Genomic DNA, 19,745 nt, shown 5'->3' with positions numbered 1-19,745 from the left:
TCTGGTCTGCTCTTTATCAGAACTGATGGAATCTGGAAGTTAGAAGGGACTACCTTTACACGATTAAAAGGTTTTTACATTTATAGCAAAGTAGCAACACTTTCATATTTGTGGAGATGATATTTTCCTTTTAACGAGTAAGATGTGGAAAGAATCATAAAGAATGTATATTATACTGGGCGTGGTGGCTCATGCCTGTAATCCCAGCACTTTGGGAGGCTGAGGTGGGTGGATCACCTGAGGTCAGACGTTTGAGACCAGCCTGGCCAACATGACGAAACCCCATCTCTACTATACAAACATTAGCCAGGCGTGGTGGTGCCCTTCTGTAATCCCAGTTACTCAGGAGGCTGAGGCAGGAGAATCACTTGAACCCCAGGAGGCAGAGGTTGCAATGAGTGGAGATGGCACCATTACACCTGGGCGACAGAGTGACCGTCTCAAAAAAAAAAAAAAAGGTATATTCATTTTGTAACTTAATCCGTTTGGTAAAATACCCATCCTCATAGACTTATTTATACCATAAAAATGGTATGTAACTTTAAAAAACATAACCTTATGAAATAATAAAATCCTGATATTATTATTAATTAACCAGAAGAGTACATTCAGAAAAATTTCAGACTCTGGCACTTTTGTTTTAATGTATTAAAGGCTTTTTATAATTTTGAAATTTTTGATAAGTATATTCTGCATGAAATATATCCAAGTTATACTGCTGTCCCTTAAGGACACAAAATAGATAAAATGATCCTTTTGTTTTACATCATATTATAACAGCCTGGTAGAACAGAAAGAAATTCCTTCCATTATCTGTTCCTCTGACTCTGGCTTTAAATCACAATTTGATCTCACTTTGCTTCAAACAGGCCTAGAGCCATGATACTTTGGTGTGAGAAAGAAATAAGGATTTAATTAAGCACTTTGGGAGGCGGAGGTGGGCAGATGACCTGAGGTCAGGAGTTTGAGACCAGCCTGGCCAACATGGTGAAACTCTGTCTCTACCAAAAACTACAAAAATTAGCCGGGCATGGTGGCGCAAAAGTGTAGTCCCAGCTACTTGGGTGGCTGAGGCAGGGGAATCACTTGAACTCAGAAGGCAGATGTTGTAGCGAGCCAAGATTGCGCCATTGCACTCCAGCCTGGGTGACAGAGCGGGACTCCATCTCAAAACAAAACAAACAAAATAAAAAACATAAAATAAATAACAATAAATCTTAGGTCCAAATACACTAAGTTTCCATACTAGAGTATCTCATAGAATAGACCAAGATATACAAACTGAAGAGAATAAGGGATTGCCCCAAATCACACAGTCAAATTCTTGCCACAGGGAGACCTCCAGACCTGCTGGTGTTTACTCTAAGCCTGGAGATCTTTTCACTACCATGTGCTTCTTTTTGTATTGTCTGTATTAGGTCTAATGTAGACAAAAAGCCTCATGCGAAAATTTGTACTTTCTCTGACCTGTCTGCTTCCCTTTATGCCTGGGTATTGAAAAAAGCATTGAAATTTAAGAAACTGAATTTGCCCCTACATACATAATTATCTGCGAGGCCTATGCTGGCTCCTAGCTAATAGAAAATGTGTCATGGAGAGAGCAATGAATAAGGCCTAGGGACTTTCATCATCCCTTTTAATTTATCTTAAAGTTTTCACTATATTTATTTATAGAGGGAGTTATATTTTAAAGCTCTTAAAAAACTGTAAACTTCCAGACACATACAGTAGGATACTAGTAAGATTATCATATAATTTTTCTGTTTAATTGTTTTAGAAAATAGATTTTGGAAAAATACAGAAAAATGAAAGAAAAAATAGTTAATGATAATGCTTTGCGGTATTATCCTATAAGGTACTTTATTATTATTATTTGTATTACTATTTATTATTCAAAGTCCATTTTGTTCAGGTAAAAAAACAAAGGCACAGAGAGGTTAAGTAATTTGCCTGAAAGTTCAATAATTAGTGAAAGAGATTAGACTGAGCTGGGTATGGTGGCTCAGGCCTGTGATCCCAGCACTTCGGGAGGCCAACGTGGGCAGATCATTTGAGGTCTGGAGTTTGAGATCAGCCTGGCCAACCTGGTAAAACCCCATCTCTAGTAAAAAAAAAAAAAGAAAAAAAGAAAAAGAAAAAAAGAAAAAAAAAATTAGCCAGGCGTAGTGGTGCATGCCTGTAATCCCAGCTACTCAGGAGGCTGAGGCACGATAATCGCTTGAACCCAGGAGGCGGAGGTTGCAATGAGCTGAGCTCACACCACTGCACTCTAGCCTGGGTGACAGAGCGAGACACTGCCTGAAATAAAAGTTAAAAAAAAAAAAAAAGACTTGAGATAGAAAGAGATCAGACTGAAATATAGGTCCTCTCCGGAGCTGACTTTTTGGGCCTGTGAACGGTGCCGTATTACAGGACCAAGAGACCTGGGCTTCGTTTCATGCTCTGCTGTCACCCACTTGAAGTTCGTAATCACTTTATCTTTGACCTTGAGTTTCATACATGGAGTCCAATGGGACTATGGCACATGCACATGATAGGAGGAAATATGGCAATGGCAGTTCAGACTCATGTAGGTGCAGGATCCCGGGCACAGTGGGCAGTGGGTAGTGGACAGTGTGAGCATCAGGCAGCAGGCATGGTCTTCAGGTGTGCACATGAGCACTTGGGGAAGTCTGTGGCACCATGGCATTCCAAGGTGATGGCAGAGACCAGGACCTAGGGCCAGACTGGAATTAGCAATGATGGTGGCCCCAGCAGCAGCAGCAGTGGTGATGGGTCCCATGGCTGCAGAGGAGAGAAGAGGCTCGGTGTGGAGGCAGCACAGGGACACACAGTGTGGGGCCAGCTTGTCTGGCCTTCCCCAGAACTCAGGTCTGTGGGATCTGCATGAATATTAACTCCTGGCCTGAGCATGGGGACAGGAACTGCTGGTGATAGGACAGTAAACTTTGTCAGTCAAATATTATAAAATAAAAGTGTACATGTAGACACTGCAATAAAGCACATAAGGCAGTTATTAGAATTCTTCAAGGAGGTTCGAATCTCTGGTTTTGAGGCTTAGAATTAGAAGTTAAATTTAAAGATGGTAGCATTTGATGGAAAAGAACATTTTCATATGAAACTTTGGATGAGCCTATTAACAAGGAAGACAGTTTTAAAATTACTACTTATAATTGAAGATACAGTAATGGAATACATAAACAGACATCCTGAATTTTATATAAATCATGAAATCATGTTTGGCTCGTAGTATCACCTCCACAAGTTAAAGCCATATTGGACAAAGCATTAAAAGGAAACTGTATAAATTCACACTTAAAATTAAATTGAGATTTACATGAAACTGATTTGTATGAAGAGTTAAATCTTCTTAGAATAATTACTCTTTTATTCTAGATTCTAGATTGTCCCTTTATTCTAGATTCTAGAATCTGGAGTCATCAGTTCTAGATTACTGAAATTTGTATTTTGAAATAGTTTCTCAGAAAGTTAACCCAATGTTGTCATAGCCTATATCACTTCCTTAACAGCTCCAGTAACAGTTACATCAGCAGAAAGGTCCTTCTAAAAAAATTATGAAAACTCATTCGTGAGCTTGCATTTATAAAGAGTGATTGATACTGCTTTTGATTATGCTGATTTAAAATAAAGTTGCTAAAAGTATGAATTTTGATGACTAATAAATGAATTTGCAGAAAAGCAGACCAGCAATATATTATCAATCAAGGTCTCCCTACTAGTAACGTATTATTATTGATTGCATATACAATTATGGCACAAAAGTATGATTTTTTGCAACTTGTATTACCCCTATTATATTCTTGTAAGTAATAAAATATTTTTAAAGGAATAAGACATATTTTAGCACCTTTAATTGCACTTTTTCTCTGCTTTTTGAACAAGGTCCCTTGTAATGTAATTTTACACCAGGCCCCTGCAGATTATGTGTCTGCCCCGATCCCCTTACTTTTGGTCCAGTATTTTTACCAATGTAAACATATCAGAACGGCTCGAAGTCCTAGAGACTTCCTCTAGTAGTTAAATCACTTTCAATATAGAAAAGGCTAAGGAGAGGAATGGAGGGGAGACAAGAAGGAAGTAATAAAACAAAAATAAGTTAATTTGCTAACTTTAAAAATATTTCTAGGAGTACCTCTTTCTCCGTCGAAATGGGTGCAAACACTTTGGAGTGGAGAGCGAGCAACACTGACATTTTCCCATCTCAACAAAGAAGATGAAGGCCTCTATACAATCCGTGTACGGATGGGAGAATATTATGAACAATATAGTGCTTATGTCTTTGTTCGAGGTAAGTCCTAGCAAAAAACCAAACACCTAACAATATTTAGTATACCGAAGCCAAAGCAGTTTTTGATTACAAAACAATTCAAACATGTTTCATAATGATGGAAGAGTCATTTCAAAATTCTGGCTGGGTGCAATGTCTCATGCCTGTAATCCCAGCACTTTGGGAAGCTGAGATGGATGGATCACTTGAGCTCAGGAGTTCGAGACCAGCCTGGGTAACATGGTAAAATCTCATCTCTACAAAAAATTAGCTGGGCATGGTGGTGCATGCTTGTAGTCTCAGCTACTTGGGAGGCTGGAGTGGGAGGATGGCTTGAACCTGGCAGGCAGAAATTCCAATTGGCTGAGATTGTGCCACTGTGCTCCAGCCTGGGTGACAGAGTGAGAACCTGTCTCAAAACAAAAGCAGAAAAAGGTAGACCTAGTTAAAAGGTGAGCCCTGAGGGCATCAGCTCAAAAGTCACCATTTTCCAGACCATGTTTCCATCATTAATATCAGGACTTTCTTCATCTTCAGGGAGCCACTAGTACAGTTCCCTATGACTGTTCAGGTAGAGATGCTAAATCCTAATGATACCCACCATCTCAGTTTAAAGAAGCTGCTGCAAAAGAGAGATCTGTTATTTTGGGTGTGAGTCTTTAACATGTATTTCAGAGAGTAAGTTTTTTATTTCATTTCAGGTCCCTTGGCCCATAACTGAACTTTATAGCCTCTGTTTTGGTGAACTAGGAAGCAAGGAGTTTCAGCTTAATTCTTGAGATAAATCATAATTGTTGACTTTAGGAGTCTTTCTATTTTTTCAGTGTTTGTTTGTTTGTTTTTTTTTTGAGAGGGAGTCTCGCTCAGTCACCCAGACTGGAGTACAGTGGCGCGATCTCGGCTCACTGCAAGCTCTGCCTCCCAGGTTCACGCCATTCTCCTGCCTCAGCCTCCCGAGCAGCTGGGACTACAGGTGCCAACCACCACGCCCGGCTAATTTTTTGTATTTTTAGTAGAGACAGAGTTTCACCGTGTTAGCCAGGATGGTCTCAATCTCCTGACCTCATGATCCACCTGTCTCGGTCTCCCAAAGTGCTGGGATTATAGGCCTGAGCTACTGCGCCCGGCCTTTTCAGTGATGTCTTAAATGGATTGCATATGTACACGTGGAATATTATTCCTCCATGGGATCCTAGCACTTTGGAAGACCATTAGCACTTTTAGGCTATCAGGTAGTGTTCTGTGTTTTTTTATGGGATGATTAGTCAGATACAGTCATAAGAAGAGATCCAGGAGAGGCACAAGGAAACAACATGTGTGATACTCACAGGTCCTAGAACAGGAACAGCAGGGCCACATGGGAAAGTGCCAGTGTCAGTCATGAGTCAGAAGGGGCAGGAGGAGCAAAGGAGCGCCTAGACCAAGGCCTTGATTGGAGTTTCCTTGGGAAAGGAAAGTAGGGCAATTAGTAAGTTAGGATTGGCTAGTTCAAATAATTTCAGTAGGTTGTAAGTTACAGGTGTGGTCCCTACTTGCCTGGTACCTGGCCCCAGGGATGATTAAGGTAGAGCAGTATTGCTTCCTGGGTTCTACAGGCCAGATAAAGGAGGTGTGGCTGAAGTGGTTAGTCTGCTTATCAGTCATGCTCCCCTCTGGGCCCTAAGAATTGGCTCACCTCAGGAAGGCAGGCCCTCCTTAGTCAGAAAGGTGTCTTAAGATGTTAAAGCATCATAATGTAGAGAAAATTTAAAATATAAACAATGGAGGTAGACTAGCTCATTTTTATCTGTCATGCGCTAAATAGCATCATAAACTCATAAACATTTCGAGTACTCAGCTGGGTTCCACAGACTTCCAAAGGGTCTGTGATTAGAACTGTATTTCAATATAATTAGTTTTTTTGGTAATCACAAACATTTTATTTTATGTGCTTAAATGCATTACTCTCAGAAGGACCTCTAGGCTTTACCGGCTTGTCAAAGGGGTTGATGACTCAAAATATGTTAGACTTCTTATCCTAGTACAACCCCTTAATTTTAAGATGCAGAAACTGAGGTTCAAAAAAGTACAGTAATTTACCAAAAACTTCAGTTAATTAGAAGCGGAAGTGGAACTAGGTTGTAGGTCTTGCAATGGCTAACCCAGGATTTTAATTAGGATCTAGACTAAGCTGTTGAAATGAAATAACAAAAGGTTTGTTTTTCTCCTGTATGTGGAAGTTGGGTATGATCCTGACGCCTCTTCCCAGGTCCCCTCTATGTTGTTATTGCACTGTGCCTGGGGTACTGTCCCAGGTTCCCATCCCAGCCTATGGCGAGGGGAAAGAAAGGGAGTGGAGGGGCAGAGGCCGAATTGCACTCATAACTTCTGCTTGGTGCACACTTAGCACATGCAGACACTTCACGGTGAGGGGAGCTAGGATGTACAGTCTCTTGTTAGCCAGCCATGTTTTCTGCTAACGCTCAGGGGTCCTAGTACTAAAAGGAAACCGGAAGAAGGATTACTGGGGACAGTTAGCAGGCCATACCGCATCAGCATTGAACAATACAAATGATCATTGAATTCTGTCCCAGACCGGCAACTGGTACAGATATCTGAATATCTATAACATCTGAAAAGCGTGTCAGGCGTTCTCCGCCACAGAAGCATCATGAAAAAGTGTATATCGTCAGGGAAGACAGGAGCTGGCCTTCCGGGAAAATTGCGGTGAGAACCGACATACTGCCATTAGCAAGTGTGTTCATTTAGCAAGATCACCAGGATAAACCTGGCTAGATGAGGATGAACTAAGCAAAGTCTTTGCTTCCGCTTTCCGTTGTTTTACTAGGGCCAGAGAACATCGCTGGCTATTCCAAAAATCTTTGTCATGCTCCTTCCTTCGTGAACTTTTTCTGGGAACTCTGACCTAGTCTAGGGTTCCTCAGCATTTCTCAGTGCCCACACCCAGAAAGGTACCTCTTTGCCAGGTTTAGGCCAGACTTCATGTTACTAACTATGGACGAGGCGAAGGTGTTCCAATTTAAAATTTACACTTAAGCCACCTTTCAAATCCACAAATTCAGGAAATGGAAAGATTCTCAGTTTGTCAGAGGTTGATGTGAGAGAATTGAAAAGATAAATGGAAAAGACAAAATTGGAAAGGTAAATTTCAGAATTGCATTGTGAATTTTACAATCTTTAGAAAAAGATTTTAGTTATAAATTTATTTTAAATGATATATATTAGGGTTTTAAAAACGTATTTTTGAGATATAATTTACATGCAATAAAGTTCACTCATGCTAAGTTACAATCTGGTGCTTTTTAGTTTATTTACAGAGTTGGGCAACCCATTACCCACACTCCACTTTTAGAAAATTTTGACCAGGTACAATGGCTCACGCCTGTAATCCCAGCACTTTGGGAGGCCAAGAAAGGAGGATCTCTTGAGCTCAGGAGTTTTAGACCAGCCTGGGCAACATAACAAGACCCCATCTCTACAAAAACTGAAAACAATTAGCTGGGCGTGGTGCATTCCTGTGGTCCCGGCTACTCAGGAGGCTGAGGTGGGAGGATTGCTTGAGTCCAGGAGGTCGAGGCTGTGATGAGTGGTGATTGCACCACTGCACTCCAGCCTGGGTGGCAGAATGAGACCCTGTCTTAAAAAAAAAAAAAGAAAAGAAAGTGAGAGAGAAGAAGAAAAGAAGGCAGGGAAGGGAAAGGAAGGGAAAGGAAGAAGGAGGAGGAGAAGAAGGAGAAGGAGAAGGAGGAGGAGGAGGAGGAGGAGAAGAAGGAGGAGGAGGAGGAGGAAGAGGAGGAGGAGAAGAAGAGAAGAAGAAGAAAAGAAGAAGAAGAGGAGAAGAAGAGGAAAAAGAAGAAGAAGGGAAGAAGAAGAGAGGGAGAGAGGGAAGGAAGGCAGGCAGGTAGGGAAGGAAGGAGGGAAGGAGAGAAGGAAGGGAAGGAAGGAAAAGAAAGAAAATTTACATCAACCCAAAAAGATTTCTCCTCCCTATTTCCCTCTTCCATACCCAGTCTAGCCTCCTGCAACTACTAATTCACTTTCTATCTCTATAGATTTGTCTTTCTGGACATTTCTGGATCGCTATGGTTTTTTATGTCGGCCTTCTTTGGCTTTACGTGTTTTGCGGTTCATTCATGTTGTAACACATATTATTCCTTTTTCTTATTAAATTGCATTCCAATACATGGCTATGCGTCCTTTTGCCTGTACGTTCACCTGCTGATGGACAGTGTGATTGTTTTTAGTCTTCGGTTATTATAAACATTTGTGTTCATATTTATAGGCCTATATCTTCATTTCTCTTGGGTACCTACCTACAAGTGGAATTGCTAGGTAATTTGTGTTTAACTTTGTAAGAAACTGCCATTGTTTAAATAATATATATATGTTTTAAACTTTGTATTCATTGAGCTGCACGAGGTCACTTCAGGGCATTGTTTTGGAGCTCTGATAGTCTTGCAGCTTAGAAAATAGCTTCCACGCCAGAATGATCAGTGTATAAAGCACCATATGTCTGCAGAAACACATTGTAAAGAGCTGTACACATTTGGCCAAGATTTTATTACACAGATAATATCTGTTCATTGTGAAAAAATAGATAATATAAATTTAACAAATAAAAAGTAAAGCCATCCATAAGTCTACCACCCACAGGTATCCAGTGTTATCATTTTATTATGTATTCCTTGAAGTTTTGATCTATTCTTTCCTTCTCTTTCTCTTTTCTTTTTTTTCACACACTCTCTCTCTCACTCTCTCTCATGCAGAGAGAAAGAGACAGAGAAATAGTAAAGTGATAAAGGATGTCATTAAAATGTCTTGAAAGAAGAATTGAAAATGGCAAATAAGTATATGAAAAAATTTTCATTAGTAATCAAATCAATGAAAATTGAAATGAGGCTGGGCACAGTGGCTCACGCCTGTAATCCCAGCACTTTGGGAGGCCCAGGTGGGAGGATCACTTGAGCCCAGGAGTTCAAGACCAGCCCGGGCAACATAGTGAGACCCTGTCTCTACAAAAAATTAAAAAATTACTTGGGCATAGTGGAGTATGCCTATAGCCCTAGCTACTTGGGCGGCTGAAGAGTTAGGAGAGCTTGAGTCTGGGAGGTCAAAGCCACAGTGAACTATGATTGCCTCACTGCATTCCAGCCTGGGCAACAGAGTGAGTCCCTATCTCAAAAAAAAAAAAAAGAATATTGAAATGAGATTATTTTTCCTATCATATTGAAACAATTTAACGTTTTTAAAAATCCACTGGGGTAAAGGAATGGAGGAGCAACACTGCTACAGTGGCTGGTAAGTATAAATTGGTTTAACTTTTCTCAGGGTCTTTGCCACTAAATATCAAAAACACACATTTCCAACAATTCTAGTTCTAAGAGCTAAGTGGACAGAGGTGAAAAAAAAGTTTGGGGGAAAATTGGAAGAAATATAGATATTCACCAATATGCAAGTTATAGAATAAAGTATAATAGATGCTCCATGAAACAATGACATACCACACAGCAATGAAAACCAGTGTCTACCCACATGTATTGATATGGAAATATATCAAGAAAAAACAGCTTACATGAAACTATATAGTAAAATCACTTTGTTTCAAAAATAATCATTTCTGAGTTTATAAATATAGAATAAAAGTCTAGAAAGATTTAGGCCAATATGTTGATAGTAGTTATCTCTGGATTATAAAAAAGGGATTTTAACATATTTTTTGATTATCATACAGTTCACATAAAATATATATAATACTTTTACAATAAAGACAATAGAATTACTTATATTTTGCAAACAGTTTTTAATAGTCTGTGTCAGAGGTCAAAATATAAAGAGTAGTAGGCTAATCTTTGACCTAATAATCAAACTTACACAAAGTTTGGCTGTTTGGAGGGCTGGGAGAGGGAAGGGCAGAGGCGTAGAAGAGGATTAATGTTGTCTGAAGGGTGCTGTGGGCCCCACACTGTGTAGCAGCTGCTAGAAGCCAAATACTATGATTCCTTGCTTCACAGTTGCCGCTTGTCATCCCAAGTATGTTTTGCTTCTCACACTATATCATAGCTTCTTGAGAAAAAGAAGGTTATTATTATTATTATTATTAGGAGACAAGGTCTTACTCTGTCACCCAGGCTGGAGTGTAGTGGTGTGATCATAGCTCACTGCAGCCTCTACCTCCCAGGCTCAAACAATCTTCTTCCATCAGCCTCTCAAGTAACTGGAAACACAGGCCCGCACTTCCACACCTGGCTATTTTATTTTAAATGCATAGAAACAGGATCTCACCATGTTGCCCAGGCTGGTCTTGAATTCCTAGGCTCAAATGATCTATCTGCCTCAGCCTCCCAAAGTGCTAGGATTACAGGCGTGACCCACTGCACCCAGCTAGGGTCCTTATTTTTTAACTTTTGCAGTTAACACCTAGAAGAGCACTGAATGAACGAACGAATGAATGAACGAATGAATGCCTGAGTAACTTGGAAGATTGTCAAGTCCACCTCAGTTCCAAGCAATACTATACAAATGCTGAACAATGGCTCCCTGAATGCCCACTGTCTGCCAGGCTCCACAACAGTGTATTCCTGCCATTGTGTATCTAAGCCATGGATGCCCAGCTCACTAAACTCTGCTCTATCAATTCAGGGGCTGCTGGTGGTTTGCTGTAGGCCATTAGCAAAGGACATGGCTAGAGGTTGCCAGCTGTCCCCCTTGTAGCTGAGTGGCTTTCTAGCAATGCCTTTTTTGCAGCCCAAGCATGTCAACCTCAGCATCCCCACCTCCTCTGCAGCTCTCCTCTGCTTTTGCCATCAGCAGCACCACTCTCTGCCATCTAGTGCTCTGAAAGTCTGGAAGGAAAGAAGTGTCTTCTCATCAAAATGCTCGTTTCCCGTTGAGTGGCACGCAGAGATTCTGCATTAAGTTTTAGGCACAGTGGTTTAGTTACATTCTCCTATAGCATGTCTGCAGGAGATATTTGCCTAGACGCTTTCCTCCTGGTTCACAGAGCAGGAAACAGAATGTTCAAAACCCAAGTGGCTTGAGCTCTTCGCAGGTAATGCAAACCTGCTAAATGCAGAAGTAGACAAATGTTTCTGCTATGTTATCAAATGTCCTTGTAACTCATAAGAGTTACAGAATGTAGATCACAGGAAAAGAAAGTGTTTGTTTGGTTGATATGGGTGCTTTCTCTTGAGTGAGCGGCTCCTGCAGGTCTCGGCCTCTTCTACTAACTCCGTTTATGAAAGCGTTGGTCAAATGCCAGGAGGAATTGGCAAATGTGGGCCTCCGCCCCCAGGGACGCTGCCTCTTGTCTTAATGATTCTCACTGAAAAGGTTGCTAACTGAATATTTTCATTCCCCCTTTTCTCCCTCCTATAAACAGCCCTGATTCACTAATTTAGCTGTGCCTGAGGGGCTGCGTGGTCAGGGGATCCCATTTCATAAAAAGGGATTGTACTGTTTCTTGTATTATCCTGGACTTTTACTAAACTCAGATAAACTAAGCTCAGATGTGAGTATTGCATTGGAGTTCTTTTCCTAAGTGTCTTCAGTTTGGTGACAATCATTTGATTAAAACAAATGTTTTCTCTTTCAACATGGTAGTGTCTTGCCTAGGGACTGGCGAAGCTCTATGACTCGTATTTTCTTGCGGATGCCTCCAGAAGGGCCATTTGTCCCTCTTGGGAGCCTTTCTTAGCTTTTTCTTAGCAACGTTGCACAATCAATGTCATGAGAACTGACTTTCTGGCACAACTGACTTGTCTGAATGCAATCTTCAGCATCTGTATATTAATTTTCTTTTGAAACATTTTGGGCCAGAAGGACCATGAGACAAAGGTCATGGGTTCTTTTCAGAGCACTTTCTATTTTCTGACACAATGTTCTTCCTGCCAAAGGGGAAAAACACACATGTTGGTCAACAAATAGCAAGATTTGATGCTTGCTGTGTTGGGGCCAAAGATGGAGCCACTGTGATGATGTGGTAAGAAGCGTGTGCACTGAGACCTCCGCCTGCTGAGCTGACAGCATGTCTGAGAGGGTTAATGGGATCCTTCTCTCTCCACAGATGCTGATGCAGAGATTGAAGGAGCCCCAGCTGCTCCCTTGGATGTCAAGTGCTTGGAGGCCAACAAAGATTATATCATCATCTCTTGGAAACAGCCAGCTGTCGATGGCGGGAGTCCTATTCTCGGATATTTTATTGACAAGTTAGTGCTTAGGCTAATATCAGTTGGTCATAGAGGTGCATTCTTGATTTTTCCCATCATTTCTAGGGGAAATATTTTCTTTTCTGGCCTTCCTCTCTGTTTCTATTTCTGTGTCTCTCTTCATCTTTCTTTTTCTCTATTTGTCTCTGTCTCAGTCTCTCGCTCTCTCTTTCTCTGTGTGTGTATAGATGTACACACACATACACATACATAGACACACATACATATAATGGTACCTACATATATAAAATGGGTATATATACCCATTATAAGTACCTGTGTGTGTGTGTGTGTGTGTGTGTGTGTGTTGAGTAGGTACTTGGAAACACCGATTTCTAATTGAGTACTTTTACGGCAGTTAGTACCTGCAGATAAAGTGGGTCATTTCCCAGCAGACAAACGTGACAGCTCATATCATAGTATCACAAAATTCATCTTTGGAACTTAGGTAAATAGTTGTGTGTGTGTGTGTGTATGTATATATATACATATATATACATACACACACACAGACACACATATATATATATATTTCATTTCCAAGATGGCCTCTGTTAGGTCTCTATTAGGTCTACAAATTCATAGCATTCTTGCCAAATTAGTGACATGAGCTGGTAGTCAAATTCAAAAAATTCTTCTTTGGAATTTAGGTAAAAGTTCCAAAAATGAATTAATTATTTACCTAAATTCCAAAGATGAATTTTTTTGAATTTGGCTACCAGCTTATGTCACTAATTTGGCAAGAATGTTACGAATTTGTAGACCTCATAGAGGCCACCTTGGAAATGAAATAATTGGAATTCAGCATAGTTAATGTCCATATTCCTAATATGTCAATAATTTAAGAATATTTACTTTGGTAATACTACCAAAGTCTTATTTCTACCTCAGGATGTGTTTCCAAGTTATACAAAGAAGTAACAACAAAAAATCAATAGTAGCAAATTATGCACTGTCTACAAGTTGTTGTCTACATTCCCCAAAACTTTAAAGGCTCTGATATTTATAGTAATTGGGCTTTACACATTAATTATGACATGAGTTTGGACAATACAGACAGCAAATTTAGATTATTGGCCTAAATAACATTGTTCTCTGACTTGGTTTCTATTCAGATCATTGCTCCAATTCTCTTTTCATTTTTGAGTAATGAAACCTCATTGTAGAAATCACTAGAGACGGATAATCTGTGTCGTATTAGAACAATGGGTTTGCACCAAGGGTGTGTTGAACCTTGTGGTACATAAATACAGGCGATTGTGCTCAGAACTATTTGTAAGAAATATTTCTAATAAATTATATACTATTTAACCATCCATGTGAAATAATGCTTCCACAACATTTCATCATTTAGTAGTGATGAATTGTGAAGGTTTAGATATATTCTTTTTTGTGCTTTATTGTCTTTGGCACATTTCCAAGGGATTTTTACACTTTGACCAGTGAAAAGCCAGGGACAATCAGTACATTTTGTTCTCCTCTGGCCTTAGTCGTAATGAAAATACCCACCTTGTGGCTATGATTTATTAGGCATTTACTGTGTGCATGGCATTGTTCTAAACACTTTGCATATATTAACCACTAACCCATAACCACCCTGTGAGGTCGTTGCTTTTATTTCAAGTAGGAAATGAGGCCCAAGACCACGTATCAGTGAGGAAGCACTAACTCGCCTAAGATCACGCGGGTAATGAGTAGCAGAACTAGAATTCACATGTGAGCCTGGCTGTAGGTTTGTGTTCTTTCTGCTCCAATGTGCTGTGGAAAGTGTCAGGAGCAGTGAGTTCTGCCTTTCTTTCTGCCCACCTGAGGTTAGGAAGGATGCTTTAGTGTCACCGGGTCACCACAGTATCTGCACAGAGAAGAGGCTGAATCCTGGCAGAATCTCTGGAGACAGGTGTAGTTTGAAGAATTGTCCTGGCCCTATCGGCTTCTGCCACCGCCCCACCTCCCCGTACTCCTAGCAGCTCCAGAATTTCTACCAAGGAGGATTAGGGGAAATGGATGGAAGGCAGGGATTGAAGCCACATTTGACAGCACTTTACATAAGGAAGTTGTCTATTGTCTGTATCAAAGAGAGGAAGGTGATTGTGAGGAGGGGAGATAAACTTCCCACACCAGCCACCTCCGTCCTGCCACTGGCAACCCCCAGGCCCCTGAGAATCATTTCGGAATTACACATTTTGGACATAGAGCCCATGTTGGGGAAATGATATGAACTAAAAGTGCAGCAGTCTGCTCATAAAAAAAGTAAGAGTTGCTTAATCCTAACGCTGTAAAATTTAATCACTTGTTGAACCCCTAAAGCTTTGTTGATCAGGCCAACAGCATGATATGAGCTGTCACATTTGTCTGCTAGGAGTGACCCACTCCATCCCCAGGTGCCAACTGCTGTAAAAGCACTCAATTAGAAATCAGTGTTTCCAAGCACCTACTCAATGTGCCCCTGCCAGGCCGGGGCACCTCCCCACCTCTCATCAGTCTCTTCGGTTAAAGAAACAATAAGCTCCTTACCCTCTATACAGGATGTAATGACCATCAAGTGAGAAAATATGGTGAACTATTCTCCAAACTACAGTGCAAATAGCTGTCTTTTACGATGCCAATTTTCTCAATCATATCTCTGTTTTTCAAAGGAAATACCTAAGGAAGACAGAGAAGTCACTAATGGTAGAATTGAAGGCATCTGCCGGGGAGATGTTTGGGGGTCCTCTCCAGTGCTAAGATTGGATATATTTATCTGCTTAGCCCAGCAGCCTCCAAACCCGTCTGCTTTGGACACAAGGCCCCTCAGACACCTGCCTTTTATGCATTCAGGAAGGACCTGAGGCTTCTCTCCTCTTGGTAAAGAAGACACAGTGCATTTGAGTGAAACTGGGTGCCTGCAGTTCACCAGCTAGCGAGCCACGCCTGACTTGGATATTTTACTGGGAGATCTGAAACAACTGGGTGATTTTGCAGCTCTGGAGATATTCATTAAGCCATACTTCTTTTACTGTTTTTGTCAATCACACTCATTCCTTTAGGTGTGAGGTGGGCACAGATAGCTGGTCGCAGTGCAATGACACACCTGTGAAGTTTGCTCGTTTTCCTGTCACTGGATTGATCGAAGGTCGTTCCTATATCTTCCGAGTTCGAGCTGTGAATAAAACGGGAATAGGTTTCCCATCTCGAGTTTCCGAACCTGTGGCTGCTCTGGATCCAGCTGAGAAAGCCAGACTTAAAAGTAAGCACTTTTCATTTTTCAGGACCTTCCCTAAACCTTTTTAAAATGACTGCAAGAATCAGCTTCATTGCAAGGTTGTTCCTCTCCCTTCCACTAGAGGGAGACAAGAACAAGAAATCCTTTTTTCATCAGAAAATCCGAGGGGGATAAATCCCCCAAAAACTTTGCCTTAGTCATTCTCTTAAGGGTTTTATTTTATTTTATTTTATTTTATTTTATTTTATTTTATTTTATTTTATTTTATTCAGAAACATTTATGTTGTTAAACTGAGTTCCAGGCATTGTGTGTGGAATGAAGTATGAAAGCAAAGAGCCTGGAGAACATTTTTATTCCCGTTATTATACATTCCAAAAAGAATTTTCTTTCTGCCTCTAGGTCTATTTCTTTATTGGAGTCCACTTAGAGCATTAATATCTCAGCACAGTGCGTCTCTCTATATCAAAGGAAAAACACATAGACAACATTATATCTAATCTAGGTTTGAGTTCTCATATTAGACTGTCAAAAATCATCTTTTCAGGCCAGGCGCAGTGGCTCACGCCTGTAATCCCAGCACTTGGGGAGGCAAAGGTGGGAGGATTGCTTGAGCCTAGGAGTTCTGAGACCAGCCCTGGCAACATAGAAAGACCCCATCTGAGACCAGCCCTGGCAACATAGAAAGACCCCATCTTTACAAAAAAAAAAAAAAAAAAAAAAAAAAGCCAAGTATGGTAGCACATACCTGTGAGTCCCAGCGACTTAGGAGGCTGAGGTGCGAGGATTGCTAGAGCCCAGGAGGTCAAGGCTGCAGTGAGCTGTGATCACACCATTGCACTCCAGCCTGGGCAACAGAGTGAGACCCTGTCTCAATAATAACAATAATAATAATCTTTTAATAAATTTAGTCTCCAAGTCTTAATGTCAAAACCATGGTACATGAATCATGCCCTATATTTGTTTCATGGAAACCCATATGGCATCTTCAACAATAGGGAACGTAAAATGACATTACAAGAAGTGTTGGATAGTAACATTTCAGTCTTATGCCAGGCTTCTCAACCTTGGCCCTACTGGCATTTTAGGCCAGTAATTCTTTGTTGTTGCGGGAGGTGGCTGGGGGTGTCCTGTTCATTGCCGGAGGCTGAGCAACATCCCTTGTCTCTACCCACTAGATACCAGCAGTGTCATGGAGACACTACCAAATGTCACCTGAGGTGCAAAATCACCTTTGTAGGAGACTGCTGGTCTATGCTACATTCATAGTGTTATTCTTTACCTTCAGTACATGTAGTGGCATCATAAAAGTCTAATTAAAATAAAGTCACTGACTGGGTGTGGTGGCTCACACCTGTAATCCCAGCACTCCCAGGCCGAGGTGGGTGGATCACCTGAGGTCAGGAGTTCGTGACCAGCCTGGACAACATGGCGAAACCCCGTCTCTACTGAAAATACAAAAAAGTATCCAGGCATGGTGGCAGGCACCTGTAATCCCAGCTACTCGGAAGGCTGAGGCAGAAGAATCATTTGAGCCTGGGAGGCAGAGGTTGCAGTGAGCCAAGATCACGCCACTGTGCTCCAGCCTGGGCGACAGCGCGAGACTCCTTCTCAAAATGATAATAATAATGTTACCATTTCCCCAGCAGCCGTGTCCCATCAGGTGCCTTGATTGCTCTTCAGTCACTTTTCACCAACTCTCCGACTTCCTGCCCTCTTTTCTAAACTTGCAAATTCCATCTCATACATTCGTTTTCTCCTCTTTTATCAATTCTAATCAAAATAAGATCTGCTTGAATTGAAAATAAGTTATCTTCTTCACCGCCTTTCCGTTTTTGCACAAACTCTGACAGAAAGTTCCCTGGTTAAGGCAAGAGTAGAACCACTCTCTCTTTCTGATGTTTATGGGATCATACAAGTGAAATTTCCTCTTTAACTTTGTACCCGTATCATTCATTTTCCTTGCTCAGGATCTCAACTGATTTCCTTTGGAGATAATGTTTTTCAAAATGTAATGGGAAAGATTCGCTTTGCTGAGCTTTACTGCAGGATCAGCACTCCCTCTTTCATCTTATTATGACAGATAAATAACTACTGGACTTACAATTTTTCTGGAAATGTTTCTCCCAAATGCATGCTATCTCTTCAGAGGGGATGGGCAAGCCTACCTGTTCCGGGAAATTCATCCTGAACAGTTAAATGAACACAGGTTATTTACCTAGCTCGTGCCAGTACAGTTCCAGAAACGTCTACTCAGCCAGTCCAGGCAGATTCCAGGCTCCAGGAGATTATGAGTACCTTGAGGACAGGGGCTGTGTTTCCCACGATGCCCTCTACATGATTGATACCATTCATGGGAAAACACAGAAGTCTACTAGTAACAACCCCAGTTGTGACTAATCTGGCCACTTTCCCAACTCATCAGTGCAGCTGATGAATTGCACACTTGTGAACGTTTGTGATTCTTCTATTTGTCTTTGTTCAGGTCGCCCCTCAGCACCCTGGACTGGACAGATCATTGTTACTGAAGAAGAACCTTCAGGTAAGAAGTCTGGTTGCCCCAGATACTATTGCTGATGTTTTGCTAAGCAGTTTGGCTTTTGTTGTAGAGGGTGCCGTGTGTATTGCTTAAGATGTTTTGGGAAGAACATTCTAAAATATATGGAGATTGTAAGTAACTTAAGTCAGAGAATCCCATTTTATTTTTAAAGCTTTATTAAGGTATAATTGTCATACAATATACTGCAAATATGTAACATGTACAATTTGATAAATTTTACACGTGTACGTACCCATGAAACCATCATCATTTTCAAAATAATGAACATATTTATCACCCCTAAAATTTCCCCTTCCCCTTCGTAATTCCTCCCTTTCATGTCTCCCCATCTCCAGCCATCACTGATCTGCTTTCTGTCACTGTAGTTTACGTTGTCCACAACTGTAGATCAATTGAATCGTGTTCATTTTTGTCTGTTTTTCTTTACTCAGCATAATTATTTTGAGATCTATCTACGTTGGTGTGTGTATCAATTCATTCCAATGTATTTATCCACTCACTGTTGAAAGCTTCTATGAACATTCTTAACTGTTTCTCTGGACATATGCTTTCATTTGTATCTTGCGTAAATACCTAGGAGTTGAGTGGATGTGTTATGTGGTAAGTGTATGCTTAATTTTTAAAGGAACTGCCAACTGTTTTCCGAAATGATCGTACCATGTTCCATTTCCACCAGCACCACATGAGAGTTCCGGTTGCTCCCGCCTTGTCACTAGGACTTAGTGTAACCAGTCTTTCTAATTTTAGCCCTTCTAGTGGGTTCATAGTGGTATTTCTTTTTGGCTTTGATTTGCATTTTATTCATAATGTCGAGCATCTTTTCATGTGTTAATCTGCCAGTGTTTGTGACATTGGGCATCTTTGTCAAATCCAGGTATTCTGCCTGTTTTTTTCCCCCTGGAAATGTTATAGTGTTAGTTTTTACATTTCACTCTGTGACGCACTTAAAATTAATTTTTTCTATGTTACAAGAAGTAAGGGTCTCAGTTATTCCTATCATTCATACTTGCATATGGCTATTAAATTATTTCAGCAATAGCTATTGAAAAGATTATTCTTTACCCAACAAATTTGTCTTGGCACTATTGTCAAATTCAATTTATTACATATTTGCGGATCAATTTCTGGAATCTCTATTGGTCAGTTTTCTTTCCCCTCCATCAATACCGTACTGTCTTTATTACTACAGCTTTTCTGAGTTTCATTTTATTTCACATATAAATTTTAGCATCTTAAAATCAGTACAAGTCCTCTAATCTTGTGTTGGTTTTTTTCCTCCCAAAGTTGTTTCAGCTATTCTGTCTTTACGTTTCTATATAAATTTTAAAATCAGCTTATCAACTTCTACAAAACACATGCTGGGATTTCAACCGAACAGTATTGAGTCCTTTGATTTATGAACATAGCCTGTATCTCCATTCATTCAGCTTTGCTTTCATTTCTCCCACCTTAGTAGTTTTAGTGTGCAGGTCCTGCACATTTTTATAGATTTA

At 40.6% G+C, this 19,745-nt stretch overlaps 1 protein-coding gene across 1 annotated transcript in view; it reads left to right on the top strand.

Moving 5' to 3' along the window:
* The window catches only part of MYOM1 (myomesin 1), a 161,534-nt gene that overhangs the window by 58,260 nt on the left and 83,529 nt on the right, over positions 1-19,745 (top strand). Inside the window, exons 13-16 of the mRNA XM_023228515.1 lie at positions 4,148-4,309; positions 12,351-12,492; positions 15,519-15,718; positions 18,178-18,234. Of these exons, the coding sequence (XP_023084283.1) occupies positions 4,148-4,309; positions 12,351-12,492; positions 15,519-15,718; positions 18,178-18,234 (561 nt within the window). The remainder of the gene's footprint in view (positions 1-4,147; positions 4,310-12,350; positions 12,493-15,518; positions 15,719-18,177; positions 18,235-19,745) is intronic.

This window comes from Piliocolobus tephrosceles, chromosome 18 (assembly GCF_002776525.5).
Source record: "Piliocolobus tephrosceles isolate RC106 chromosome 18, ASM277652v3, whole genome shotgun sequence".
NCBI lineage: Eukaryota > Metazoa > Chordata > Mammalia > Primates > Cercopithecidae > Piliocolobus > Piliocolobus tephrosceles.
This window is presented reverse-complemented; position numbering and strand designations above follow the sequence as displayed.